Below are 26,983 nucleotides of genomic sequence, written 5' to 3'. Positions count from 1 at the left end.
ACTTCTTGCCTGTTTATATGCTTTACGTAGTGAGCGTATTAGTGCAGAGACTCTGGGTTGCATTTTTAGTGCACTAATAAGGGACCTCTTTGCTGATGAGCAACACGAGTCAAACCTCTTACCCAGGGAATACCCTTTGCTGATTTATGACACGTAAGTGAGGCTTTTATTTTTAAAAGTAGGTTTTTAAACTAGGAAACTAAAAGGGCAGGGGATGCACCTTCAACCAAGCACAATAAAATGTCTCCCTTCAGTTGAGTTAGTATGGTCGGGACCAGATTCTTACTTTCTACCTGTGCCCACTTCAGTTGATAACCATTATTTCTAGATAATAGGATGTTATTCAATTGCGGTTGCGGACGCTTTAGTTTTGGGGGATACTTAGGTGAATGAGTAAGATTGCATGGTCACTGTGACAAGTAAATGTGTTATTTAAATGGACAATTTTATCCTGAGCTACATAAGAGACTAAAACAGTCAATTATAGATTCTGAATTTTTTCTCCTGAATGTTGGCTCTATTTTGCCTGTCTTACCGCTATTTGCTACAGTCAAGTGCCTAGTGTGTAGGAACCGGTTGAGCGAATCACCATAAACACTGTGAATAAAGTGCGTAAGTGGGTTACCACACTGGTCATTCAGACCACACACACCCACCTCATTATCTATACTACTATTATAAAGAGAGAACTTGCACCTTTTGGCAAGGTAAACTCGGGAACCACAGCGCCAATCTACACACCTGATACATCTATGAAAATGTCAGGGTGTGTAGATGGACATAGACTATATAAATTTTAAAAACAAAGTAAATTAAAAAAATTAAATTTGTAAACAAAGTAGTCCCCTGAAAGTAGCGCCGGCCGGGACCTAGCGCTGGCCATGACGCGACGCGATGACGTTCGTGATGACGACGTGTTGGAGTGGCGGACATGGAGCTGAGGACCGTAATGTAAACATTGAAATCGCTGCGGACATGGAGCTGAGGAGCGTGGGCACGTCATGGCGAAGAGGAGCGGCAGCTCAGGTAATGTAAACAAACATTGAAATCAGGGCGGGAGGGAGTCAGGGCGGGAGGGAGTCCAGGCGGGAGGGAGTTGGAGCGGGAGGAAGTCGGGACCGCAGGAAGTCGAGACGGGAGGGGAGCGGGTGTGCACAGAGGGGCAGGAGGGAGGAGTGGGGGCGGGAGGAAGTCGGGACAGGAGGGGGTCGGGACGGGAGAGGGTCGGGCGGGAGCGGGTGTAAGTCATCAACCATCGACTTTGTTTTACTCCCAAACTCATTATTATAAAAGTGTATTAATATCCAGTGTCTATCATTTCTCCCCTTCAAGTCCAAAATTTGAAAGTAGTTATTCTGGGAACCCACCTGTTTTACTTGTACTGATAGTACATTTGAAACGAAAGTTAGTAAAACCCCTTTTCTCTACCTGAAGCCGAAGGGACAGCTGGGGTAGAAAAGGTTAGGAACCCGGCAAAAAAAACTGGGTCCACATCCCAGGTTTCTTGGAAACATATAATGTCCCGCGATTGTCAGAGGTCAAGCCATTCAACATTTCCTACTTTTTTTTTTTTTTTTTTTTTTTGGAAAACCTTTATTTGTAGAAAAAGTACACCGCTATTCAGCCATACATCCCGGAGGCCAGGCAGCATAGAGAAAGCCGGTAAAATTGTGTACAATACTGTACGCAGAAGCAATCAGGTTTAATTTTCAATAACATTGAACTTAGTAATAAATAAACCAAAGAATAAGAAAGCCTCAAAAAGGCTAAGAGAAAGAGGTGTGCGCCAGGCACGAAAGAGAGTCAAAGAGAAAAAAGATGGGCTGAGAACAGTACAGAAGTAGTGGATTTGCGTAGCGGGAGGGGGTCGAGGGCCGCACACCCAAGACAGCACACAATAACAGTGACAACAGTAAGGCACGTGGGGGGTAACACACCAGGATAACCTATCTGGAATTGCGGGAAGGGGCTCTACGGGGAAGGCAGGACTTCAGAGTCAATCTCTACTGGGGGGTCGCAAATGTCACCTCTATAGGAGTTCCAGGCTCCCCACACAGACCTCCACATTTTAGGCTTGCCCCTGGCCACGTACACCGTCTTTTCACGCAGCATGCACCAGTCCATATTGGTTTCCCATAAACTGAGTGAGGGAGGAGCAGGCGCACCCCATTTCTGGGCGATGTCCCTCTTGGCCACCATGTTACCCAGGGTGACCCAACGGGTCTGGGCTACACTGTAATCATTCGGACACCAAACATTGAGGAGGCATCGCCGGGCCTCAGCCGGTAGGGCCACTCCAGTCACTTCTTCCATCACCTCATGCACTCGTGTCCAATACCGGGCAACTCCAGGACATTCCCATATGATGTGCAGGAAAGTAGCAAGCATACCACAACCCCTCCGACACAGGCCGTCCGTGGAAAGTCCCATATGTATGAGTCTAGGGCCGGTGACATACACCCTGTGTAGTATTTTCAACTGAACAAGGCGGAGTCGTGCTGATATGGCCACCTCCCTGGGGGAGGAGACCGCCGATTGCCACTCCTCGTTGTCCATCTCTATACCATCATTCACCCAGTGCATTCTCAATCGTTCAAGCAAATCCACTCTCACATTGATGAGTTTTTTGTACGTCAGGGAGATAGCGCTGTCCGGCATGTGGCCGTCCAGCACCCGATCCTCCAGGGGTGATGACTCAGGGATCGCATCTCCTTCCGATATGTGAGGGGAGAGGGCATGACTAAGCTGGGCGTGTCGGAAATATTCCGTCGCCGCCAGCTGGAACTCAGACTGTAGCACGCCAAACGACTTGATCCTCCCCCTTGCCAGCATGTCCCCAACCTTAGATATCCCAATGGTGTCCCATCGGTCGAAACCCTTGGTTTTCCACAGCTTTCCCAGTATGTCTGAGTCGTATAAGGGGGTGGCCATGGTAACCTTGTCTTTCCAGCCCAGGGTATCAGTGACCGAGCGCCATATATACACCATCGTTTTGGTGGGCCCCGTCAGCTTCCGGTCCAAGGACCTGGAGTACAATGCTCTATAATAGTTCCCGTCGTTCACGAGCCACCGATCCATGGCGTAGCCCGGGCTGGCCGCTGGGCCATAGAGGCCGTGGTTGATGGCCGTAAGCTGGGACGCCCAGTAGTAGCGTCGCATATCCGGCAGGGCGATACCCCCGTCGTAGCACGGTATGGTCAGCTTGAGCAACGAGATTCGTGGCCTACCATCCCACAACAGTGCTCGCTGCAGGGATTCGATCTCTCCAAAGGATTGGTGTCAGTACAACGCGTTATTTTACAACGTATTCCGTTACAACGCGATTTTTACATCGCAAAAACCATTACAATGCATGCCATTACAACGCATGGCATTACATAGCAGATACTTTTACAACGCATGCCATTACATCGTAAGTATAGGTAAGTATATCTTTTTTTAAAAAAAATGTAATAAAGTTAATTAAATTAATTTAAATTAATAAAAATAATATAACATTTTTAAAACAGTAATTAATTTAATTATAGTAATTTAATTAATATTAAAATTGATATTAATTTAATATATTTAAAATAATATAATTAATGAAATATAAAAAATTTATAAATAGTAAATAATATAATGTAATTAATTACAATAAATATAATTATAATTTAATTAAATTAATAATAATACATAATATAATTATATTTAATATATTTAAAAGAATTTAATTAATTAAACATTTTTAAATAATGTAATTTAAATATAATCGTTTATTAATACAATTAAATTAATAATTGTAAATATAGTTATTAATGTAATTAAATTAAATAAAATTAATTTAATTTATTTAATTTATATAAAGTCGTAATACCCCTGTACCCCAAAACCCAAACCCTACCCTAAAACCTAAAAACACCCCTGTACCCCAAAAGCCAAACCCTGCCCTAAAACCTAAAAACACCCCTGTACCCCAAAACCCAAACCCTGCCCTAAAACCTAAAAACACCCCTGTACCCCAAAACCCAAACCCTGCCCTAAAACCTAAAAACACCCCTGTACCCCAAAACCCAAACCCTGCCCTAAAACCTAAAAACACCCCTGTACCCCAAAACCCAAACCCTGCCCTAAAACCTAAAAACACCCCTGTACCCCAAAACCCAAACCCTGCCCTAAAACCTAAAAACACCCCTGTACCCCAAAACCCAAACCCTGCCCTAAAACCTAAAAACACCGCTGTACCCCAAAACCCAAACCCTGCCCTAAAACCTAAAAACACCCCTGTACCCCAAAACCCAAACCCTGCCCTAAAACCTAAAAACACCCCTGTACCCCAAAACCCAAACCCTGCCCTAAAACCTAAAAACACCCCTGTACCCCAAAACCCAATCCCTGCCCTAAAACCTAAAAACACCCCTGTACCCCAAAACCCAAACCCTGCCCTAAAACCTAAAAACACCCCTGTACCCCAAAACCCAAACCCTGCCCTAAAACCTAAAAACACCCCTGTACCCCAAAACCCAAACCCTGCCCTAAAACCTAAAAACACCCCTGTACCCCAAAACCCAAACCCTGCCCTAAAACCTAAAAACACCCCTGTACCCCAAAACCCAAACCCTGCCCTAAAACCTAAAAACACCCCTGTACCCCAAAACCCAAACCCTACCCTAAAACCTAAAAACACCCCTGTACCCCAAAACCCAAACCCTGCCCTAAAACCTAAAAACACCCCTGTACCCCAAAACCCAAACCCTGCCCTAAAACCTAAAAATACCCAAACACCCCAAAACCTATACATCAGTACCCCAAAACATATACTCCTATACTCATACTTATTTAAAAAAATACTTAAAATAATATATTTAATTTATAATATTTAAAAACGAAATAAATATTTTTTTATAATTAATAATAATTAAATCAATTATAAAATATTAAATAAAATTTAAAAAAAAATTAAATACTTACCAATACTTACGATGTAATGGTATGCGTTGTATTAGCATCTGCTATGTAATGCCATGCGTTGTAATGGCATGCATTGTAATGGTATTTGCGCTGTAATAGCTGCGTTGTAACAGCATTACGTTGTAAAAGATGCGTTGTAGCAGTAACACACCCTCTCCAAAGTATTTGGCCGGGACCGGATCCTGGGTGTTCTGCAAAGCGTAGAGGAAGCGAGGTAGCGCCATCATTTTGAATAACGCAGCCCTGCCCATTAGAGAGATCGTTAGCTTCTTCCATCCCTCGACGTCCCTGCGTAATCGCGCCAGCGGTGGTAGAAGGTTGTGTGAGTATCGGGCTCGGGGGTCTCGCGACACATAAATGCCCAGGTACCGAAAGCCCTGCTGGGCTACCTGTATTGAGCACCCACGGGGGAGGCGCGGAGTGTCTCCACACAACGTGTACAGTGAGGATTTAGACCAGTTGATCACCAAGCCGGAATGAGTCCCGAAGGTCCCCAGCAGGTCGAAAACCACAATAAGCGAGCGGCAAGGAGAGGTGAGATACAGGAGGATGTCGTCTGCGTAAAGCGACACTCGGTCCTCAAAGCCAGGTGACCACGTAATCCCGGAGACATCAGGGTGTGTCCTGATCCAAGCTGCCAGGGGCTCCAGTGCCAGGGCGAACAGGAGCGGTGAAAGCGGACAACCTTGTCTGGTGCCTCTGTGCAGTGCAAATGAGGCCGACAGCCGACCATTGACGGTCACATTAGCCAACGGTGCGGAATACAGCAGCCGGACCCATCCGATGTAAGTGGGCCCAAACCCCAATTTGGCTAGGACTGCCCACAGGTAGTTCCACTCCAGCGAGTCGAAAGCCATAGTGGCGTCAAGAGAGGCGAGAACTGCAGGTTCACGAAGCAAGTGAGCACGTGCCATGACCGCGTGAAGCCTCCTCAAGTTGAGTGCCGTGTTCCGGTGCGGTATGAAGCCGGATTGGTCCGGGTGAACCAAGTCCGTGATAACTCCCACCAGCCGGTTGGCCAACAGTTTGGCCAGGATCTTGGGTTCGGCGTTCAGGAGCGAGATGGGTCTATAGGACCGGCACAAATCACGCGGTTTTCCCTCCTTGTGGATCACCACAATGGTGGCGAGTCGCTGGTCGAGGGGGAGTTCTCCCGTCTCGCGGGCTTCAAGGAACATATTTAGCAATGGTGCAGCCAGCGCGTCGGCCTTGAGTTTATAAAGCTCGACCGGGATACCGTTGGGTCCCGGTGCTTTGCCGGAGCGCAGCGAACGGATCGCCAAGGCTACCTCATCCACAGACAGGTCCCGATCCATGTCGTCCCGTTCGAGATCTGAGAGGCAGGGAAGGTCGATGCCCTCCAGAAAGGAGGTCGAGGCAGACTCTGGGAGAGGATTCGCGGAGGTATATACCGCTTCGAAGTATTCAGCGAAGGACCCAACTATAGCCGCCGGGTCCGTCAGGGACAAGCCATCCTCTCCCACCAGCTCTGGGACCACCCGGGACGCCAGCTCCCGTCTATCCAGCCACGCCAAGAGCTTGCCCGCCTTATCACCCGAGTCGTATATCCTGCCCTGCTGTTCCCTGCTCAAGGCTTTCGCCGCGTCAGTGGCGGTAGCCCGGAGTTCGGACTGTTTGAGGGAGAGAGCGTGAAGTAAGTCGGGAGACGGGCCTAGCGCCAGTTGGGCGTTCAGGTCAGCGAGATCGGATTCCAGCCGCACCACGTCCTCATCCCGACGGCGGCGAGCCTCCGCAATCAGGGAGAAGGCCTCGCCACGAAGCACAGTTTTAAAGGCCTCCCAAAGGGAGACTGCGGAGTCAACGGAGCCAGTATTTTCGGCGAAGTACCGGTCCATAGCTTTAGTCAGGAGGGCCCTGGTCTTCGGATCGCGGAAGTACCACGGGTTAATGGGAGCCACGCGCGAAGACGCGGGTATCTGGAAGTCAAAAGAGACCCATACCGGGGAATGATCCGAAATGCCCCTAGCTAAGAGACGCGCGGTGGACACAGACTGCGCCTGGGCAGCCGGGGTGAGGACGTAGTCTATTCTAGAAAGGCTACCGTGGGCACCCGAGAGGAAAGTGTACTGCCGCTGGGTAGGATGTAACAATCTCCAGCAATCAACCATCCCCATGGAACTCAGAAAGTCAGGCAGCCAAGACTGGGAAGGGCGGAGACCCCTGGATGGAAAGCGGTCCAAGTCCCCCGAGACTACAGAGTTGAAGTCGCCACCCACCAGCAACAATCCCTCGGGGAGACCTAAAATGGCGCCTCCCAGGTCCCTGAAAGTAGTTTCCTGCAGCCCCGGGGGGACATAAACCGAAACCAAAACTAGCGTGCGGCCCTCCCACTTGCCCACCACCGCCACGTATCTGCCTCTTTCATCAGTAAGTACAGACTCCACCTCCAACGGGAGGGACGTGCGCACCATGACTCCCACCCCTCTGGAACCCGAGGAGAACCCTGAATGTGCCACCATTTTGTATCCACGTCTATTCAAAGCCTTACAGGCATGACCCACCAAGTGGGTCTCTTGTAGAAAAACCACGTCAGGCGAGTAGCGCTTGAGCATCTGCAACACAACACCCCTCTTAATACGGTCCCCCAGCCCGTTCACATTCCAGCTCAACAAATTAAGAGATTTACCCCCCATCATCAAGGACGATCCGCACCCCTTCCCCCACCCACAATGGCGCCCACAGCAATAACATGTCAGTCCAATAGTACCTCAGCCAGAACAAAGAGTGAAACAAAGAAAGAGTTCGAAAAAACACACCCCAACAACCCACCACCCTGCACCCCTGCATTAGACTATAATCCACCCCAACTAGCAGTGTGCCTGTCGCCCCTTAACTAACCTACAAAAAGCCCACAGAGGAGAAAGGAGGCATCCCATCCCCCCCCGTCATCCCCCATATTAATTACAAAACGAGTCAAATTAACAGCAGCAATGTCAAAGGCCGAAGCCCCTCACGGCAACCCAGCTCTCGGAAAGCAAGGAACCAAACAATTATTCCTGTGCTTCCGCGCCTCCGGTGGTCTCCTCCGTCTGGTCGGTCGGCTCATATCGTTCCTGGGGCAGGGTATCAAGCCAGTGTCCCACCTCATCCGGGAAGTCAAAGAAGAGGGTCCGGTGGTCACGCTCGATGCGAAGCTTGGCAGGATAGAGCATGGAGTAACGCAGGCCCATTTCCCTCAGTCTCCGTTTCACCCCCGTAAAGCTCTGGTGCTTTTTCTGGACAGCCTGGGTGAAATCCGGGAAGAAGTTCACATCGGAGTTCTGGAAGCGGAGAGGGCCCGCAGTCCTCGATGCTTGCAGGATAGCGTCTCTGTCCCTGTAGTTGAACAGCCTCGCGATGATGGGGCGAGGGGAGGCACCCGATTTCGGCGGCCCACCCGGGATCCTGTGGGCCCTTTCCACCGAAAAGAACTTACTCAGGCCCCCCGGTGCCAAGTTCTTAACCACCAGTTCCTCCACAAAAAGCTCAATCGAGTCCTCCTCGGCCTTTTCCGGTACTCCGGTGATGCGAACGTTTTGGCGCCGTGCGCGACCCTCGAACTCGTCCAGTCGACGCGCCAGCATTCCATTAGCCATTTTCAGGTCGCGCACCTCTAACTGTATATCGGACACATCAGTGACCAGGCTGGAAGTCTTGAGATCCAGCGATTTCACCCGGTCATTAGTTTTCCCGAGGTCGGTCCTGATGAGGTTTAACTCAATCTTCAGGGAGTCAACCTTGCTGGACAGTTCCTCGCGGAGAGTGTGCATCTCCGTCTTCACCCCCGTTATCGCTCCCATAACGTCCCGAAGTGTTATCTCGGAGTCGTCCGGTGATTCATCCCTTCTCGAGTCCTTAGTACGACCCGCCAGTACCGGTGATCCCTTAGACTGGGAGAATCGCTCCGGAATGGTGGACTGGGACTGGGATGGTTTCCTGTTGAGCCGCTGAGATTTGCCTGCGTCCGAGCCACCCTTGCCCGCCATGTTGGCACTCGCGGGACGGGGGGACACCAGGGGCGAAAAGGTCCAGTGTAGTATGCACAAAGCACACGACGATATCTCCAAAGTTCGGGGTTGAGGCCGCACAGCAAGGCGCTCAAGGATCAGAAGCACTCCTCGGGAAGACGAAGCGTGGGCAGGGAGGTACCATGTGGAGACACCGCTGTACCCTACTACGGTCGCCAGCGACGCGGGCGGAGCCTCCGGGTTCTGTCGAGCTAACTGAGTCTAGGAATGTCCGATTTTCATTCCGAAAGCGGGTGCCGCCTCAGGACCGGCTCAGCAATCGATTCCCACAATCGTGGGACAGGATGGGTCACAGGATTATTGCGGAGGATCGGGAGGTCTTCGGAGCTCCGAGCTCACGCGGCCATCTTGGTTGCCGGCGAAGCTCCTCCCCCCAACATTTCCTACTTTTGAGGCTAAACCTGCCACGCTCCCGGTAACTAGGTCTATGGAATTTCTATTCCCTGTTTCCTTGGATAAGAAGGGAAGTGTTGAAACCAACCTAGTAGATAGTGTGATCTCCAACATTGGGGGTGGTGAATGCATGTGCGTTGTTGGTCAATTGCATGCGTCCATATCAGAAAGGGCAGCAAATCTAGAGAGTCCCACCCCTGGAGTGTTGTTTACGGGCTCCTCTCAAAATCGCTTCCTTATCTCCCATAACCCCAAAGAAGCAATCTCCCTCTTTTCATTGAGTTCAAACTATTATTTGATTGGTTTCTCCAGCTCTGCTTTTAAGTGCAGCTCCCAGTGTAAATTTGGGTTCAGGACCAGAAAGCCCTCCATCCCCCCACCCCCTCACCCCCTCCACCCCCCAGCTACTTAGCCAAGGTTAACTTCCGTTCTACCATGGGCATAGTCCGAAACCTCAATTGGGCCAATTGTCGCTTCTAAGTAAGAGGGGCGAGGTGATGGATTACTAACCTGATTATGTCTATTCAGGGTTACCTCCAATGAACATGCAAAAAAAGGAGTAATCCTTAGTATCAGGATATAACTCCAGCCAGATGATGCATAGTCTCAGTTAACGTATCATCGATTTGATTTTTGGGAGATTGCACCAGATGCTCCCCTTTTTCCTGCTGCCCTGCTCATTTCAGGGTCCCACACTGAATTAAAATTGAAAGTAAGAATTATATTCCCCTTAACAAAGCCCTGTAGAGTGCAAAGAAGCTTTGTCAGAAAGAAGCTTGTGCGGTGGGGGGTTGTATACTGAAGCCACTGTCAAGGGTTGGCATTCTAAATTAGCATGAAGTATTATATATCTCCCGCCTTATCAGCCTAGCACCCCCAAAGGGAAGCCATGCCTAATGAAATGGAGAAACTGTTATGCTTATGAATTATGGAAGAGTGGGAAGACCTGGGTAGTCCCTCTATTTCACCTTATTTTGACACTTAATTGTGAGGTGCATATCAAGAAGGCATTATATATCTGTGCAACTATGTTTACTATAGCTCTGCTCTGCCCCTAATTTTTAAGGGGGGATTAAGCTCCTTAACATTATATGAAAGGACATTCAATATGACCAGGGTCAGTGTGAATAAAACTCCTGTTTTTCTCCTTTGAGAAGTAGCATAAGTAGCAGTGAGGTGATGGGAGAACCGGTGTTAAACCTACAGACGTCCAATGTGATGTGAGTGACTTCATGTGTCCTTCAAAACTGAACATTTGAACTACCCCTCAACCATTCATCCCTGAACTCTACCCAACGCAACAGCCCATCTCCTGTCTGTCTAAAAACGATACCTATAGAAGAAAAGAGAAACTAATGTATGTGCTGGGATATAGCTCCCAGATTGCACTGTGCCAGAGAAGTCCTCAACTATCGAGAGACTCCTCAGGCCCGACAGCCCCAGTGTGAGTTTCTGCAGTGGGTAGCCTCAGTGTTTCCAGCAATATATGAGGAGGTGCCTTGGGAATCTAGCATCCAAGACCCCTCCCCACCGCTTTCCATTTCTAAGTTGCGACCTTAGCATTCTTGTTGATGTCAAAAGGCCCCCATCACCAGCCCTGGCATAAGGATAGTAACTTGCAGATATTTAAATATGTTCTTATTGCTGTGTTCTGACTCTGAACTAAAGTTTTTTTTTCTCAGTGTCTCTTCTTCCCACTACTGCCCTCCTGACCTGGCCATTCTCTGTCCTCTGGTTCTCCCACTGGTTACTTATGTTGATTTTTGAGTGTGTGGACCCTGATTGCTGCTCTTTATTCTGTGCCTCAACCACTCCCAAGTATGTTTTCAGAATTCTTGCTTCTTCTTTATAGTGCATGGCATAGTGAGTTGCTCCATGGTAGTTGCGCACGATCCCAAAGGGATGTTTTATTGTCCATTTTTTTACAAATGTTTTTGATACACAGCTTCTCTGTAATAACTCTGAAGCTTTATCTCCTTTGCACCGTTGTTTACAAGAGATCTTGGTACAGGGAGCATGAGAGTCCATTAAACATAATCTCCTTAGGCTTCCTGGCAGCTGCCATCGCTTTTTCTTTTTAGGTCGAGCATTCGAGAACTCTTGTATACTTTAGTATACCTCTTGCTTACTTGAATATGTGGACACAAGTCGGACGCGCGCTTTTTCAGTATCAGATTTGTCCTTGTGAGCGTGCTTTATGACCGCGCGCCTTAGGAGACACACGCTGTGAATGCGCACGCTTTAGGAGACGCGCTGTGAACACGCGCGTCTCTTCTCGAGCTCTCTCACACTTTCACTGTACACAGTGCGTGTCTCCTACAGCGCGCGGTCACAGCATTGTCTGCAATGGGTTTTGTAAGCTCGTCAGCAATGCGTCCCCTCACCGGGACACGAGGTGGACGAAAGAAGTCAGGGCCCGCTGCAGCAGCTCGAGGCACCCCAGCGCCAGCTCGACATAGGCTTGTTTTAAATGGTAGTGACTTTTTGCTACCACATCTCCCAACTGTGTGTTTGTTTGTGGCAGAGTGGGACAATCTCAAATTGCTCGGTCTAATTGTTGGATGGTTTGGTTCAATTAAGGACATAAACAGGAAAGTTACAAAATATATCATATTTGAACCTTCTGCTACTTCTTTCAGCCCTTCAAATCTGATATTCTCCCCGATGCACGGTTTTCAATCTCTTTGATTCTTGACAGCACATCCTCCGTATGTCTTTCCATTTCCTCCATTCATTTCACTCCTCGAAAGATGCAGTGCAGTTCTCAACCTCCATCACTATGGGGCCCACAGCATCCACATCCTTATAGAGGTCATCATTCTCAACACTTGAGTGTTTTTTAAGTCTAAATCACGCTGCTCAATGTACTTGCCACAATCTTCTCATGAATTATTTCCTAACGGTCTGCAGAGTATTTTGGAGGTCGGTTTTTGAGATGGCCATTGTACCGTGTGGCCATTTGGAGTAGTGTGCTAGTACCGGAGCTATCCTCTCTGCTCTTTTTGCACTGTATACTTGTGGAGCATCCAGTCTTAACTGAGGCTCAGCATGTTGTTGTCTATAATTGTGTGGGTAACCTGTACATCTCAATGCTTTGACATTCAATATGCTTGCAGGGATTATTTATAATATTCAGTAATGCCTGGTATAACATTCATTCTGCTGCAGGGGCTATTTATACTATCTAGTTATGCATTTAGCACATCTTTCCTTGGGTTTTTTACTTGCTCAGATAACAACCAAGACCCCAATACCCACTGATGGAGCCCCAAATATCTTAGAAGGCCTACCCAGGTTATGTTTCTCTGATGTCTGTAGTCCTATTTGATTGCCCCTTAGTGTGATATGAAAGTAACAGTCATGCAGCAGTAGCAGTGATGCAGTCCTTTGCCTGGAGGTCTTTTTGCCTCTGTTGCTTGTGCACCATTTTCACCGTCTCCTCAAAGAGATAATTGGGTGCCAGGACCATTTCTACCATACTCCGCGCCAGACTGCTTCCCGCTTCCATGCACACTTCCATCTCAGGGTCTGGCTCCCCTGCTTTTCTGCGATAAAGGTGATAGCGCTGAAACGTATTCATTTTACTCAGTTAAATGTAAAATGTAAATTGATACTTGTATAGCGCACTACTCACCCGCAAGGGTCTCAAGGCGCTTGTAGGAATACCGCTGTGGAACCCATCCTGGCTTTCCCTGTGAGGCGTCCACTCCTGGGCACCCCCAAGGTGGATGCCAGGCATCCTTAGCGTTGTGGGGGCCGTTGTGGAGATTAAGCAAGCTATTGCCCAGAGTTGCAGAGTGGGACTCCATTGTAGAGCTTAAGCAAGCTATTGCCCAGATTTGCAGAGTGGGACTCTAAGATTAAAATAGGCACCGAGGCGAGAATGATCAGTTCTGTGGAATTTTGAGCCCAAGACCCGCTGAGGCGGGGAATTGAACCCTGGTCCCGGGCTAGACCTCTGCATCAGGGTCTGCTGCTCTAACCATTGAGCCACACTTCTCCACAACCCATCACTTACAAAGGTGGACTCTGCTTCTGCGCTTTTCTTCTTCTCCAAGTCAATAGATCTTTGCCACCGTTTTAGAATGGAGCATGAATTAAATCATTTCAATAGACATCATCAACTTCAGTAATTAGCTCAGTCAATAATGAGAGTTTTATGATCGGTTCAAAAATCTTTATTTATCATTTAGGAGTTTAGAAAGTTTGTTTTTGTCTTTTTATTCAATTTGTAAATCAGATAAATCCGTTCACAGAGATATCAAGAAGGAAATCGAACTCCCCATGAAGCGCAGTTCAGGCAAACTCAGTCGAGGCGAGAAATGGGTGCTGCAGTAGCTACACCCGAAAATGAATTAGGATAGAGGAAATACATTGAAGTAGTCACTGCCCAAGTGGCAAATAACTAAAGCTGTCAGCAGTAGCTCTTAGCTAAGGTCTAAAAGGAAAACACGCATTAAAATAAAAACTCAAAACATATATCGATCCGTTCTGGTATTTGGTCATCTCGAACCAGTGAAAAGCGATCGTCCAATCATCTGCAGCTTCTTCTTTCATTCCTATGGTAAACACCGGAAGTAGACAGAACACTTTGCAAATGTATCATTCAGGTGCCAAACATTCATACTTGTTGCGTCCAATGCAGGTTTCTCATGTGAAACGCAGCGGCCTCTAACTATAAACTTGTTCAGGTTCCACTGCGTAACAATGAACTATTCTAAAGACAGAAACATTTTTATTCAGCTTCCTGAGTAAATCATGAGATTCACAGCTTCTTGTAAGCTCTATTTGTTTTTAATATACTGTTCTCTAGTCATTATTGTGTGAATACGTGGCAGCTAGAAACTATCTCAATGCAATGAGAACATGTAGCAAGTCAAGTACAGGTCATCTAACATGGTATAGTATTCCCTAAAATGTTTGTTGAAAAAGGCCTAGTCTTGTCCTTAGCAAGAGAAATGCAAAATAAATTATAGGTTTGTGCATTTTGCACCACTAGTTTGTATTGCCTTTCGAACACAAGCTTCACATTAATTCCACACGCAAGCATACATGAGTTTAATAAAGGCACATTTTTGTTACATGTAATTTCTGCAAAGTGGCTTCACGTTAATGTCAAGCTAAGCATTTGGCTTTAGTAATAGATTTATTTAAGCTAAAATTGTCTTCTCTGTCAAAGGCCACAGGAGCAGTCATCCTGAAGGCCCTCAGTTATTCCGCTCTCATCGGAGTCTGAAATGTCCCAATCCCGCCAGTAACCGGGTGCATCGCTGTCTCCAGGACGAGAGGAACCAGGGCAGTCACCACTCAGGGACTCCACTAGGAGTGTATCATTATTGTTTCAAATCGTGGGCAGTGAGAGTTTGTGTGTGCTTAGACTGCCTTATTGCCATTTTCCCTTAACCTTTCATTAGACTGCTTCCAAATTCTAGGCCAGCTGCTGTTGTTTTACTCCTACATGGTGGAAAAGAGTCCATGTACATTGTAATGAAAAAAGAACAATTGATTATGTTTGTGTCTACATTAAAAATTCTAAACTATTAACCTTTTGACGACAATTTCAAATAAGCAATACTTTAAAAAAAGATTATACAATATTTTCCCTACATGCATATACATTGAAATAGCTAATCAATCTAAATATTGTTTCATATATGATGCTATGTTGTGACTTAGATTTCGATGCAAACTTTTTTTCTCTATCTATACATGTAGGTCTTCCTTGCATTATTCTGCTTTGCAAATGCTCAGCTTCCAGTGGCCTTGAAACTACTTTACCGTGCACGCTACCTGATGCTTCTTGTGACTGGAGAGGATCATCCTACAATGGCTACTCTGGATGTAAGTACATAGAAGGGCATTGTTTTAGTTCATTAAAGATGTTTTTTAGCAGCTCTTATAAAACTGTTATTTTACTGGTCCAATATTTACTCTGTTTCCAACTATGCGTCTTAAATAGTAGCTTTTACATGTTTTAAAATTCTACAAAATCTAAAAAAAAAAACCTTTTTACGTGGAACTTTAACCAATTTACAAATTCGATTACTGCAAGTGCATATGTGCACCCTAAGTGTTCGTGTTATGCCTCTCAGTACTGGAGGTCTTGGTGCAGGGTAGATGATGTATGTACTGATCAAAGACTCTTGTTCCGTGTTGAATTTTCTTGAATCATCTACTACTAAATTGTATAATACTTACCAAGTGATGATTAGCATAGAGGAAAAGACGTGTTGTGGCATGCCAGTCATACATGAACAATAAATCACTTGGCCAATCAAATAATGCTATCTTTCCAGGAACAGTGTATTAACCTACTTTCCTCCCACCATTGTTGACAGAGTAACATTGGTATAGTTCTACAAGCTGTTTTGGAATGTGATCTGGCTATGAGGTTCCTTGAGAAGGCTCTGGAGATAAATACCAAGTACCATGGAACGAAATCCCCGCAGACTGCACTCAGGTAATGATGTTATTTTAACATTATCTCAGAAAGGCTAAGTGGTGCTTTTGTGATGTAAAGTTTGGGCCTCTTTAAATAAAACCATTTCAGTGGGTCATGGCTTGTGCTTACATCCTGCAGTTCATCTTCCATGTTTTAGCTCATATAAGACCACAATAGTCTAATATGATGTTCCTGTGAGTCTCAAATGTGTTCATTAGACTTATTTACAACTGTTTTGGAGTGTGATGTCAAACATGCTCTTTGTATTATCGTCTTCAATTCAGACAATATTCTGTATGGTATGGTAATAAAAGCCAGACCTATTTGAAAACATATTATCCCGCTACAAGTTTCCTTCTCTTGTCCAGAACAGATTTTAATTTACAATCTATGTAACAATGTTAAAAAAAGAAAGGTTCTTAAAGCAAATTTCCCATGGTCTGACATTCAGGGGGAATATTTAACTTTTCAAAATCTCCTACATTCAAGTGATTTGAGGATGCATATGTATATGCCAGTATTTGTTTTACAATTTGGAAACAATTTGTCAGACTGCACCAACCTTTTACTGGATCTAATGGGACCAATACACTCTTCCGTTTCTCCTCGCCTGCACCACTGACCACATACTATGAGAATATGGGGGCCTTTAGAAGAAACACCAAAAAGAGAATGGAATAAGAGAGAGACCAGAAGCTTCGCATATCACCACTCTGATTTGCCCTAAGCAGGATGGATATGCCCAGATGTAGGTCCCGTGCACACTGTATCAGTGGAACCAAGCTATACTCTGCTTTTGCACCCATAAAAAGGCTAAACCAGTCCTAGGTTGCTTGTGTTCCGGTTAAGGGTAGACCTCGCCTGGCTGTTTGGGCTGCACTGATCCCATTGGAGCAGGGTCAAGACTGATTTGCATATAGCTGGGTCGAAAACTGAGGTGCCATGGTGTGAAAATAACAATGGATTGGTTGTGGACCGAGTAATTACCAGTGGCTGAGAATATTTCAGGCATTTCATTGATCACGTTTTGTATACATTAGTATAAAAATAAGTCCCATGGACATACTGTTTGAAATTATTGTATAATAGCCCAATGTTCATAGTCACAAATCCCCTTTCACCACTGGCATTCTTGCAGCAAGAGTGAAATCTAAGTACTTGTTTTAGGATTTTCATCATTCCAGACAAATAGGAGAGCAATGTAGTCTGAGAATTGTAGAGCAATCGGAATTAGGAGTGGTCAGCAAGAGAAAAGGCCAATTGAAAAGTGAGGTATTGAAAGACATGACCAGAGACTAGTAGAGCACGAGGGGTGAAGTGTAAAAAGAGAGATACGTTTTAGAGACAAGAGGTGAAGTGGAGAGACATCGATAAGGTAGGGAAAGGTGAGGTTATAATGGTTTTAGACCAAGTGTAGGAAGCTGGCTTTTTATGTAGTGTACCAAAATGAGGTACATTATGTAGAAAGTCAAGACAACCCTTATTGGCTTACAGGACTTAAATTAATAATTCCAAATGCTCTCTTTGGTGGTAGTGTGGGCGAGCAGGTTAGTCTAATCAGAGGGTAGTGGTAAGCATTTGTTTAACGCACAGGTTCAATAAATGAAACATACACTCAAGAAGAAACTTGGGACCAATTAAAAAAAATAGCATATCATTTTTATATAATTTTAGACACAAAGACCATTGGAATCTGGTAAGTACTTTAGACAATATCAAATTATACAGTAAAAACTGTAGAAAATGACGGCTGTCAGATTTGAAGCCTGAGCCTCGAACGTGGTAATGTAAATGTAAATTGATACTTGTATAGCGCACTACTCACCCGCAAGGGTCTCAAGGCGCTTTTACGAATACCGCTGTGGAACCCATCCTGGCTTTCCCTGTGAGACGTCCACTCCTGGGCACCCCCAAGGTGGAGGCCAGGCATCCTTAGCGTTGTGGGGGCCGTTGTGGAGATTAAGCAAGCTATTGCCCAGAGTTGCAGAGTGGGACTCCATGATTGGAATAGGCACCGAGGCGAGAATTATCAGGCCCGTGGAATTTTGAGCCCAAGACCCGCCGAGGCGGGGAATTGAACCCTGGTCCCGGGCTAGACCTCTGCATCAGGGTCTGCCGCTCTAATCATTGAGCCACACTTCTCGATGTTATCCTGAGGGAGAAACATTCACGGCATAGACACACTTCAGGACTGTTCTTCTGTACTTAAGGTAAGTAGGAGCCAAGGTCCAAAAAAGCACCAAGAGTTCAGGTTCACCTGCCCTGGGGTGTCCGTGTGCAAAGGTGCTGAATGCTACCAGTTAAAGTCAATTTACAAAGTACCTGTAAGAAATAGGTTGCAAGGGGGACTTGGAGGACCAGTCCAGCAGAAAACAAGGGGGGGGCTCAAGTATTGAGGGGTTCCGGTCCACAGATACACCATCGGTTTACATAAGCCCATGCTGGGGAGCTCAGGTTCAGAGGTGTTTTGTCCGGCGAATCGGTGAGTTAGAGGCTCTCACGGTTGTCAGGGGTTTTGCAGAAGAGGGAAAAGAAACACAGCACGCCGTTCTTTGTGTGGCGCTGGTCTCTCTTGGAGTACCAAAAAATCAATGGGGTGGGGGGGAGGATCACTTGTCCTGAGTAACCAGGGTTTTGTAATATCATCGTCTTCGATTCCGATAAAAAAAAACCTCATTCACGTACCAAGGCTCGAATGGTGGTGATTCTTGATTCCGGTAGAGGAAGCATACAACTAAAACCCGATGATGATGCTGTCACGTTGCTAAAACAAAGATGGAGAATCAAGATACACCGCCATTCGAGCCCTGGTACGTGAATGAGGTTTTTTTATCGGAATCAAAGACGATGATATTACAAAACCCTGGTTACTCAGGACAAGTGGTCCTTTCCCCCCCAATTGATTTTTTGATACTAATAGCAAGGAAGTTGAAAGGGTCACAGAATTTTCCTTCTCCCCAATTGTGATACAATACTCTGTTGGAGTACCTCAACGTGAAGGTAAGTTTCGGTGTCGGTGGTGTTCCGACTGAACACAAACAAGCCTTGATGCTTTCAACTGGCTCCGGTACCTCGGGTGTTGGTGCAGGGCGACTCCTTGGGGTACTGGAGTCTCCTAACTAGGAAAAGACTCAAACCTTTTTTGTCCTGTTAGGGACTGCTTTTCCATGGAATCTTAATATTTATAAGTTGTGGACTGATTGTGTAAAACTGAGATTCCTGGGCTCTTTTTCGGTTTCATTAGATCGTGCCTTCTTACACCTCTGTGCAGTGTTTTTTCTCTTCCTTTGCTTTAAGCATCTATAGATCCACCTGTGAGCCACGGGTCACACTTTATAAATGTTTTTAAAAAAACAATTTGCGCAAGAGGAGTCAGTAGATTATTCTCTCACTTATACGGAGAAAAAAATCTGGTCACGCTCTATATACACAAAACAAAGTATGATACCACCATCACTTTACATGACGTACATAAGGCAAGTACAGAAGTCTGTTGCCGAATATGAGGGCATGCTTGGTGTGCTCCTCCAGGTCATAGGACAGGCCTTAGGCATCACATTATAAGAGGCGGGTCTAGAATTCCGTGCATATACTCAATTAGTGTGACGCAAGGGATATAATAGAAGTCAGGATATCAGTTTCACATAGAATTGGGCACTCACAACAAGGGTACAGGCCCACATATCATGCAGGGACATTTTTGTCCCACCAGCAGGTTAAAGAGTCTACCTCATCATTTTGAAAAAACAGAAAGCTGAATAATATCAATGTTGGCTTTGGCTGTTGTTGACATAAAATCTGTTTTTATTAAAAATGTGCAACCGGTTTTGGGTCAAACATGTCTTTCATACTATAAATGGGTTAGGATTGTGATTGCTTTTACTTTGGTTGTTAATATTAACCTCTTCCAAAAAAGTGATTGTTCTTCTTTCTGTTACACAGTCACCATTTAGTTGCGGTGGTCTACACAAGCAAAGCAGAATTTCGATCTGCCATGCAACATGAAAAAGAAACCTACACAATATATAGGAGCATAGTAAGTATCAAATTGCTAACTAGAAATGCTTTCTTCACTTGTCACTACATTCAGGTCACTGACCGTACCCAAAGAGGATAGCTGCTGTGGATTTAAAAAAAATTCTGTTGGTTGACAACACTGTGTCTGCCTTAATACATTAAAGAAAGGAGCACCGATGTATTGTTTAGGTGGTGACTTTAAGAATGTTAACACACACCGGATATTGACAAGCTGGCGTATCTGGATTAGTTCAATACATTTATATATCACCATTTTTGGGGCTATCAAAGTAGTTTTGTACTGTAGTCATTTCTTTAATTTTTTTTAAACATGTTTTATTAGATTTTCAAGGTACATAATGGGTCATTGCCCGCAATAAGCATGTGGAACACCGGATAATTGTACTTTAGTCATTTGATCATTATATCTACCAATGTTTACCTGGACCGAGAAAGGCTTGAGAATACTCAAGGAACATGATATTGTCTATGAATCAAATTTTTCATTCTAACTGTCAATAAAACATTCATAAATCAAGATGACCACCCGCCCCTCTCACAAATACTTCTCGCTTGCTACATATGGACAAGATGAGAAATGCAGAGAGAGGGTAGAGTGGCAGGCATAGTTTGTGGCCTTATGGGCAGGGCTGCTAACTTTTGAACTGGGGATCCATGTTTGATTCCATTTGCCAGTGCAACACCCTTTGATTCTCAGTGCAGCACTTAGGGTCTTGTAATGAGTTCAGCGGTCTGACGAGCGTCACACTGCGGACCCACCTGCAGTATTATGACTACAGCAGACGGACCGCCCCCAGGCCACTGGCACCGCCGGGATAAAAGATCCCACTGGTCCAGACGCCTTTCACTGGCAGGAATATGCAGGGGTGCCGCAGCAGACACCGCTGAGCATATTCTGAGTTGCCATTTTACCACCCTTTTCAAGGCAGTGAACCTGCCATGAAAAGGGTGTCATAATGCCAATATAGGGGGCCCTAATAGGGGCCCCTGCCGGGATTGGGCTTGGGGGTGCATGCGGGTGGGGGCATATTTAGTGCCCCCCTGTATATACACCCCCATTTCCTGCACAGTGTGGCACGTATGCCACACAGTGCAGGAAGGTGCAGTTGGGGCAGTGGCGGTCTGCATGTGAGGCTCTTCTATAAGCCTCACAGACCACTGTTGTCAGACCGTCCCAGGACCGCCTGCCAGAGAAGGATTGAAGTCCTAATGTGGTGGGCGGCAGCACTTCGGTTTTGGTAGTCCTACAGTAGACGGCATGTTGCACCGTCCACTCTAGGACTGACAAATTTGCTATAAGGCACTTAATCTACCCATCCCTAAAAATATGGCAAGGGTATATTACTTGGAGCATTGCACACACCACAGAAGAGGAATCAGTATAGGGGGGAAGACTATAAACTCCCATGTCAAGTATGCCAACTCCCTTCAACTCCAAGTTGCATGTCAAAACATTATAAAATCAACTGCCTTGGAGTAAAGTAGTGCTCTGCAAATAAACAAGTTATTATTTAGAAATCCTGCAGCTCAAACAATCCATACAGAGATTAACTCAGTAATTTAATGAGACACTAGGGTTTGCACCTTAAACCTTGTTGTCATAACTCCATAATTCCAGTCATAGGGCTGTGCTATATACATATCATAGCTAGCAGATGCACTATACAATTAGGCAAACCCACAACACCTAGAATACATGTCCTCAAATGAACACCCAGGATTAGAAACGTTGTTACAGATGACATTGTCGGAGGTGGAAACTCTATATCCAACGTTTCTAAAACGCATAATCAGCGACCCAGACTCTGGGGTACGCACCCTATAGAAGTGCTTGGATGCAAATTACTGGTCCTTCAAGCAGAAACTGAAGACGCACCCCGGCTGAACTCAAGACACTAACAGTTAGCGCAAAGTCTGCCTTGGGCCTACTTTAGTTTACATAAATGTACTGTTCAAGTCTCCTCACTTACACGCTCACACGAAGCTTATCACTGAAAAGGGAAACAACAAAAAATGCATCCCTATTTTCAGAGTTTCTCAATTATGACCCAAAGCAGTGTTAAGCCCCATCACCTAAGTAACATTTGCCTTACTGTTTTCTACTACTCTACCCCCCTCCCATAACTACTAACTTTGTGACAAACGTGAAAATTACAGAAAAAAAGAAAGTAATTTGCCACAACATTACTACATCTCACTTCGTTGTTTCTTTGCCACATAAGGCTGCAGGCGTCAGTGGGTGGAATAAGGGGATAAGGAAGAGTGATAAGTGAGGGTTAAATAAATACTAAGGCAGGTCAGACACAGAATGGCCATTTGAGGCAGGAGTCTGTCTGCCCACTGCTGAGGAGAGAGGGAGAGGGAAGCAAAGCAGGAAGCATAGAACCCTTCTTGGCGAGCAGAGACAAAGAATGTTGAAACAACATCTTTAATTATGGTTTAGTGGGTGAAGAACAGCAATCATTTTAGAGGAATGGCAGTGCTTGAAATGTTAATACTAAGTGCAGGTATTTATTGTCTTGCTAGGAATGACAGCACCCTACCACTGAAAATTAAATGAAGTTGGAATTATGATTAAAAAGCCTATTCATTTTGCCCTTTTTCATGCCCGATTCAGCACAGTATTTGATAACGTTGTTGTCTCAGTATCTTGCAGTCCTCACACTGATTGCTCCCATTTTTCCAAAATGTAGTAAAACTGATTTTCTAATTCAACCCAATCACTCTTGCTAGTGGCCAGTTTCAGGCATTTACCTTTCTTTCTGCAGTAAGTTTGTTATGCTAGAGCTGCCCTTTCCCTTATCAGGCCTTAATCTATGATATTTTGTCTCACACAAGAGTTCCACCGAAATACATGTATTATGCCACATATAAAATATCCTGACTTGATTTAGCGGAGTTTCTCTTCATATACAATTACCATATATTTGCACAAACAGTATTGCTATGTAACATTCAGCTCTTTCCAATCTTCATGGATAAGTTAAAAGTTTAGGTTTTGATTCTGTCTTGTTGAGGGGCCTTGGATGATCCTTTGTGGTCAGTTGCTGTATTTTGTGTGTGTTTCTACAGGCAATATCTCTCCTAATGTGGTCTGAAATTCAAGCTATGAGATTACTCAAGCCAATGACAGCCTAGAATATCTGATGGGAATGCTAAACCCAAGTTTAGCATTTAGACCCCAGGAGCTCAGAATCAAGCGAGACAGTAGAAAATAGAATATGAGTACAGGAGAGCACTAGCAATTTAGAGTGTCACTCTTTGCATGAGTGATCTTTCATCAGATCACATACTGTGACCAAAGTGCTCTGAAGTGGCTGAAAATTGGCTTTCTGTCACTTGATAAAATATTAATTTCATACCAAAAAATGTATAAACACTCGATCACAGAAAAAAAAACATAATTATGCTGATTCATAGTAAACACGCCAAGCAGTCCTTGGCTGTGAACGGTAGTCATTACTCTCTCTGGAAGCAGTGACTTAGCACCTTCACACCTAAAAAAACCGAAATGCACGACCTCGTTCTCTCGAGCGTTATGCTTTCCAATCTCCTCTCCAGAGTGTCAGCCGCATGCATAAGGGATGTCCCCGATGGGATGGGTTGGTCACTGGCGGCTGTACAGCTATGGAGTCTGAGAAAACAAATCACAGTGCTTCTCCTGCTAGGCATGGCATCTGCTTGTCATTCTTGTGTGAGATGATAAGCTTCCGCTGCAGCTCTGGCATAGCTCAGTTAGCTGGCAATACAGGTGGGCGCTGTAAGAGCTGCTTACCTTTCAGATGAAGAATGCAACATGTCAGCTGAGTTTCTATTCGTCCTTCTGTAATGATTGCAGTCGAGACTGGGAGCATCCGCAAGGGTATGCCTTTCCTAGTCCCACTGCATGCAAATAAAACAAAACTAGTAGTCTCTCAAAGAGGAAATTGTGTGTTTCAAGCCTAGTGTTTGCTCTCTTTTGTGATAAAACAAAGTCGAACAAGCAAGTGAAAAAACAGGAAGTGATATCACTGCCTGAAAATGTATAACAAATAACGTGGCTGGAGGGGTGAAGGACAGGAGCACCAGGCACAAGGGGGAGTGAGAGAGGCTGGAACGCTCCATGGCAGAATAGCATTGCAATGCAAATTTAAACAAGGTGGAAAGAGCAGAGGAAGCACGGGGTCTTGACATTATGCCGCAAGGGAAATTAAACGTTCCCACTTGTTGGAAGTGCTCGTTGAAAATTAAAAAATAACACTAGGGTTACCCTACACGCGATTAGGAGGGCTGCGCACAAATACGGTCTACGAGGGTGTGGGGAGAAAGGGACGTTCTTCCACACCATCTGGGAGTGCCCTCAAGTAGCCGAGTATTGGGCCAAGGTTTTGAGGACTATGTCACAAGTGGTAAAGGACTCGGTAGTTTCGGAACCACGGTGTTGCCTACTAAACATCTAGGAACCCAATGATCTAACTCACTCCACACAGGATTGGATGACATTGGGTATAATGTATGCCAAAAGAAACATAGCCAAATTCTGGGGATCTCCAGTGGTACCAGCGGTCAAGGATTGGTGTTCCGAACTCAACTTTGCAATGTTAGCGGAGAGAACAGTATACCTGAACTGGAAATGTCCACGAAAATGGGTCAGACTGTGGGGTGCGTGGAATGAATACAGGGGGAATCTGTGCGAACCACCGATGCTGGACAACGAGGGTGACTCCGAGTAAAGATGAAGTGGAGGTGGGGGACTTTTGCAATGTGCGGGATGTACCTAACTGTAATAAGTGTATCTATTCCTATCATCTGTGTTTGTAACTGAATACTTTCCTCACCGCTCTCTACGTATGCACACTGATTAATTGTTGCCCTGTATTTGTTCTGTAAAATAATAAAAATTGTTAAAGATCATTAAAAAATAGTCCCGGAGCCAGGAAACAAAAGGGGACACGTGGCAGAGCACAAGTCCTGCAGTGATACTCCATGGGAGTTAACAATTGATAAAAAGGTGGGACAAACAGGAAGCATTATTTAATTACAAGCAACTTTTTTTAAAGGACAATCTCAAATGCCAATCAAAAGCTGGAGGCAAGCTTAAAGGCCACAGAGTGAATACAGCATGTCTCGATAGACAGCACATGACAGACCTAAAAAGTGGGGGGGGGGGGAGGGGGGGCAGATGATCAAGACCTCAATATTGAGAGCCAAAATACTGTGACTGCATTTAGGCCTTGATATTTTTGCATCACAATATTGTTCCTCTATATTCCGGTAGAAAGCCATCACACTTAGAGCAAAACTATGGATAATAGCTGTTGTAATCCTGTGGGCATCAATTTGCTTCAGGGGGTGAACATGAATAAACTTACTTCAGACTGTTTGATTGATTGACCGATTGGTTGACTGCTAAGCAGCACTTTTGATGAAATACAGGATTGTATACATTCCCTTGACATGCTTATATTTCAAACTACACACATTTTTGCTTTTAATTATAATATAGCTTGGGGATCAGCATGACAGAACAAAAGAAAGTTCAGCATTTCTTAAGCATGTCACACAACAAGCAGTCAACTTGCAACGAACAATGAATGAGATCTACAAGAACGGATCAAGTGCAACAATACCACGGGTCCAGGTATGATCTAAATACTTATATTTGTCCACCTTCAATACTGTGCAAAATCTCTGTGTGCTTCCTTCTCAGGCAGTCATGAGTAACATTTGCCTAGCAATATTTGAATTCTAACCAACAAAATAGACTACAGTGACCAGTACTCTTTTTTCCAAAGCACAATTCAAATATATATGAGTGGATGTCTAAGTTCTCAGTGCATTAATGAACCAGCTGCATATAACTGAATGTATTCTAGTGGTCAAAAATTGAAATCCCAGTTGCTTGACTGCACAAGGAAATTCCTGTTGTACTTACGCCATATGACTATCCCTAACAAGTAATGATATTTATCACCCTCCTCATTCCGCATTCAATGGTTTCTGTTGCAGCCTGTCTGTCCAGACACTCTTTGGAAAGTGGGCTAGCATTAGCAAGGGATGATAGGTGCACAAGGTCGTGGTATCCATACATGACGAGATGATGTGCAGACACTATCTGAAGTGTGCCATTTGGAAGGATAACTTGCAGTTAAAAGAAAGAACGATGTGGCTGTACGGAGAAGGGACAGGGTGATAGGGGAGGAGAAAGGGAAATGTGGCTAGGGAAAGGCAAAAAGGAGGGCGAAGATGAAAGGAGCAGATGAAGGAATGTCAGGCAGAGAGACTGAAAGGGAAAGGAGAAAATGAGAGGAGGACAGTGGGTCAGGTGGATAAAGTTTAATAGGACAAAGGATGCTGTTGGGAGAAACGGCACACTGTCAGGGGACAGTAAGGAAAAAACCAACAGAAGGTAGAACGAAACAGCGATTGGAAAGTGCGAATGAGAAGCAAGGGATGTACGCGAAATGGAAGAGACATGTCAGCAACAAGTGAGTTAGGAGAGAAAGAAAGGACTCCTCTGTGCATGTGCAGGGTTCATGGGTATCCCCTGTGGACAAGTAGGACTTGCATGGTTTTCATCATGGGTAAGGGGTGCTGAACGGACTGGCAACTAACAAAATGGCAAATAGGAAACAACAGAGGCCAGAATCCAGAGCCCTCACCAACACAACCGGAAAGCATATCTGCCTTGCAATCTCTGTATCTCTATGTGATGTGCTTCCATCTGAAGTATATTGATTATGGAATGAGTTAAGATTTTGATTTCTCACATATCATTATCTCATTAGTTAGAATAGATTTCATAGGAAGAGGTTACTTGATACTATCTATCCTTCAAGGTGTAGTTTGGGATAATTCTTAGGATAGTTTCACAGAAGGAATAAGACACAGGAAACAAATGGATCAGTCAACTACTTGTATATTGATATGGTACAAAGCACGCCCTCATTTCATTTGTCCCTAAAGCAAAATTGACAAGAAGCACCAACAATTTACAATATTTATTATTGATCAGCCTGGGGCTTAAATGATGCACACACGCTGTTTCTACAATAGAATGACAATGTCATTGCTTCTCAGTGGTCAAACACACATTAGATCTGATTCATATAAGTATTTATGCACCTACATCAAGCTATTGGTGAACAATTTA

General features: G+C 45.0%; 1 protein-coding gene across 1 annotated transcript in view; it reads left to right on the top strand.

The window, feature by feature from the left end:
• Nucleotides 1–26,983, top strand: part of LOC147679559 (clustered mitochondria protein homolog) — a 249,240-nt gene that overhangs the window by 212,513 nt on the left and 9,744 nt on the right. The window contains exons 21-24 of the mRNA XM_086943140.1: nucleotides 15,087–15,212; nucleotides 15,710–15,831; nucleotides 19,756–19,849; nucleotides 25,337–25,471. Coding sequence (XP_086799266.1) covers nucleotides 15,087–15,212; nucleotides 15,710–15,831; nucleotides 19,756–19,849; nucleotides 25,337–25,471 — 477 coding nt within the window. The remainder of the gene's footprint in view (nucleotides 1–15,086; nucleotides 15,213–15,709; nucleotides 15,832–19,755; nucleotides 19,850–25,336; nucleotides 25,472–26,983) is intronic.

This window comes from Lissotriton vulgaris, chromosome 11, assembly GCF_964263255.1.
Source record: "Lissotriton vulgaris chromosome 11, aLisVul1.2, whole genome shotgun sequence".
Lineage (NCBI taxonomy): Eukaryota > Metazoa > Chordata > Amphibia > Caudata > Salamandridae > Lissotriton > Lissotriton vulgaris.
Note: the sequence above shows the minus strand (reverse complement) of the source record. Positions and strands in the feature narration are given on the sequence as shown.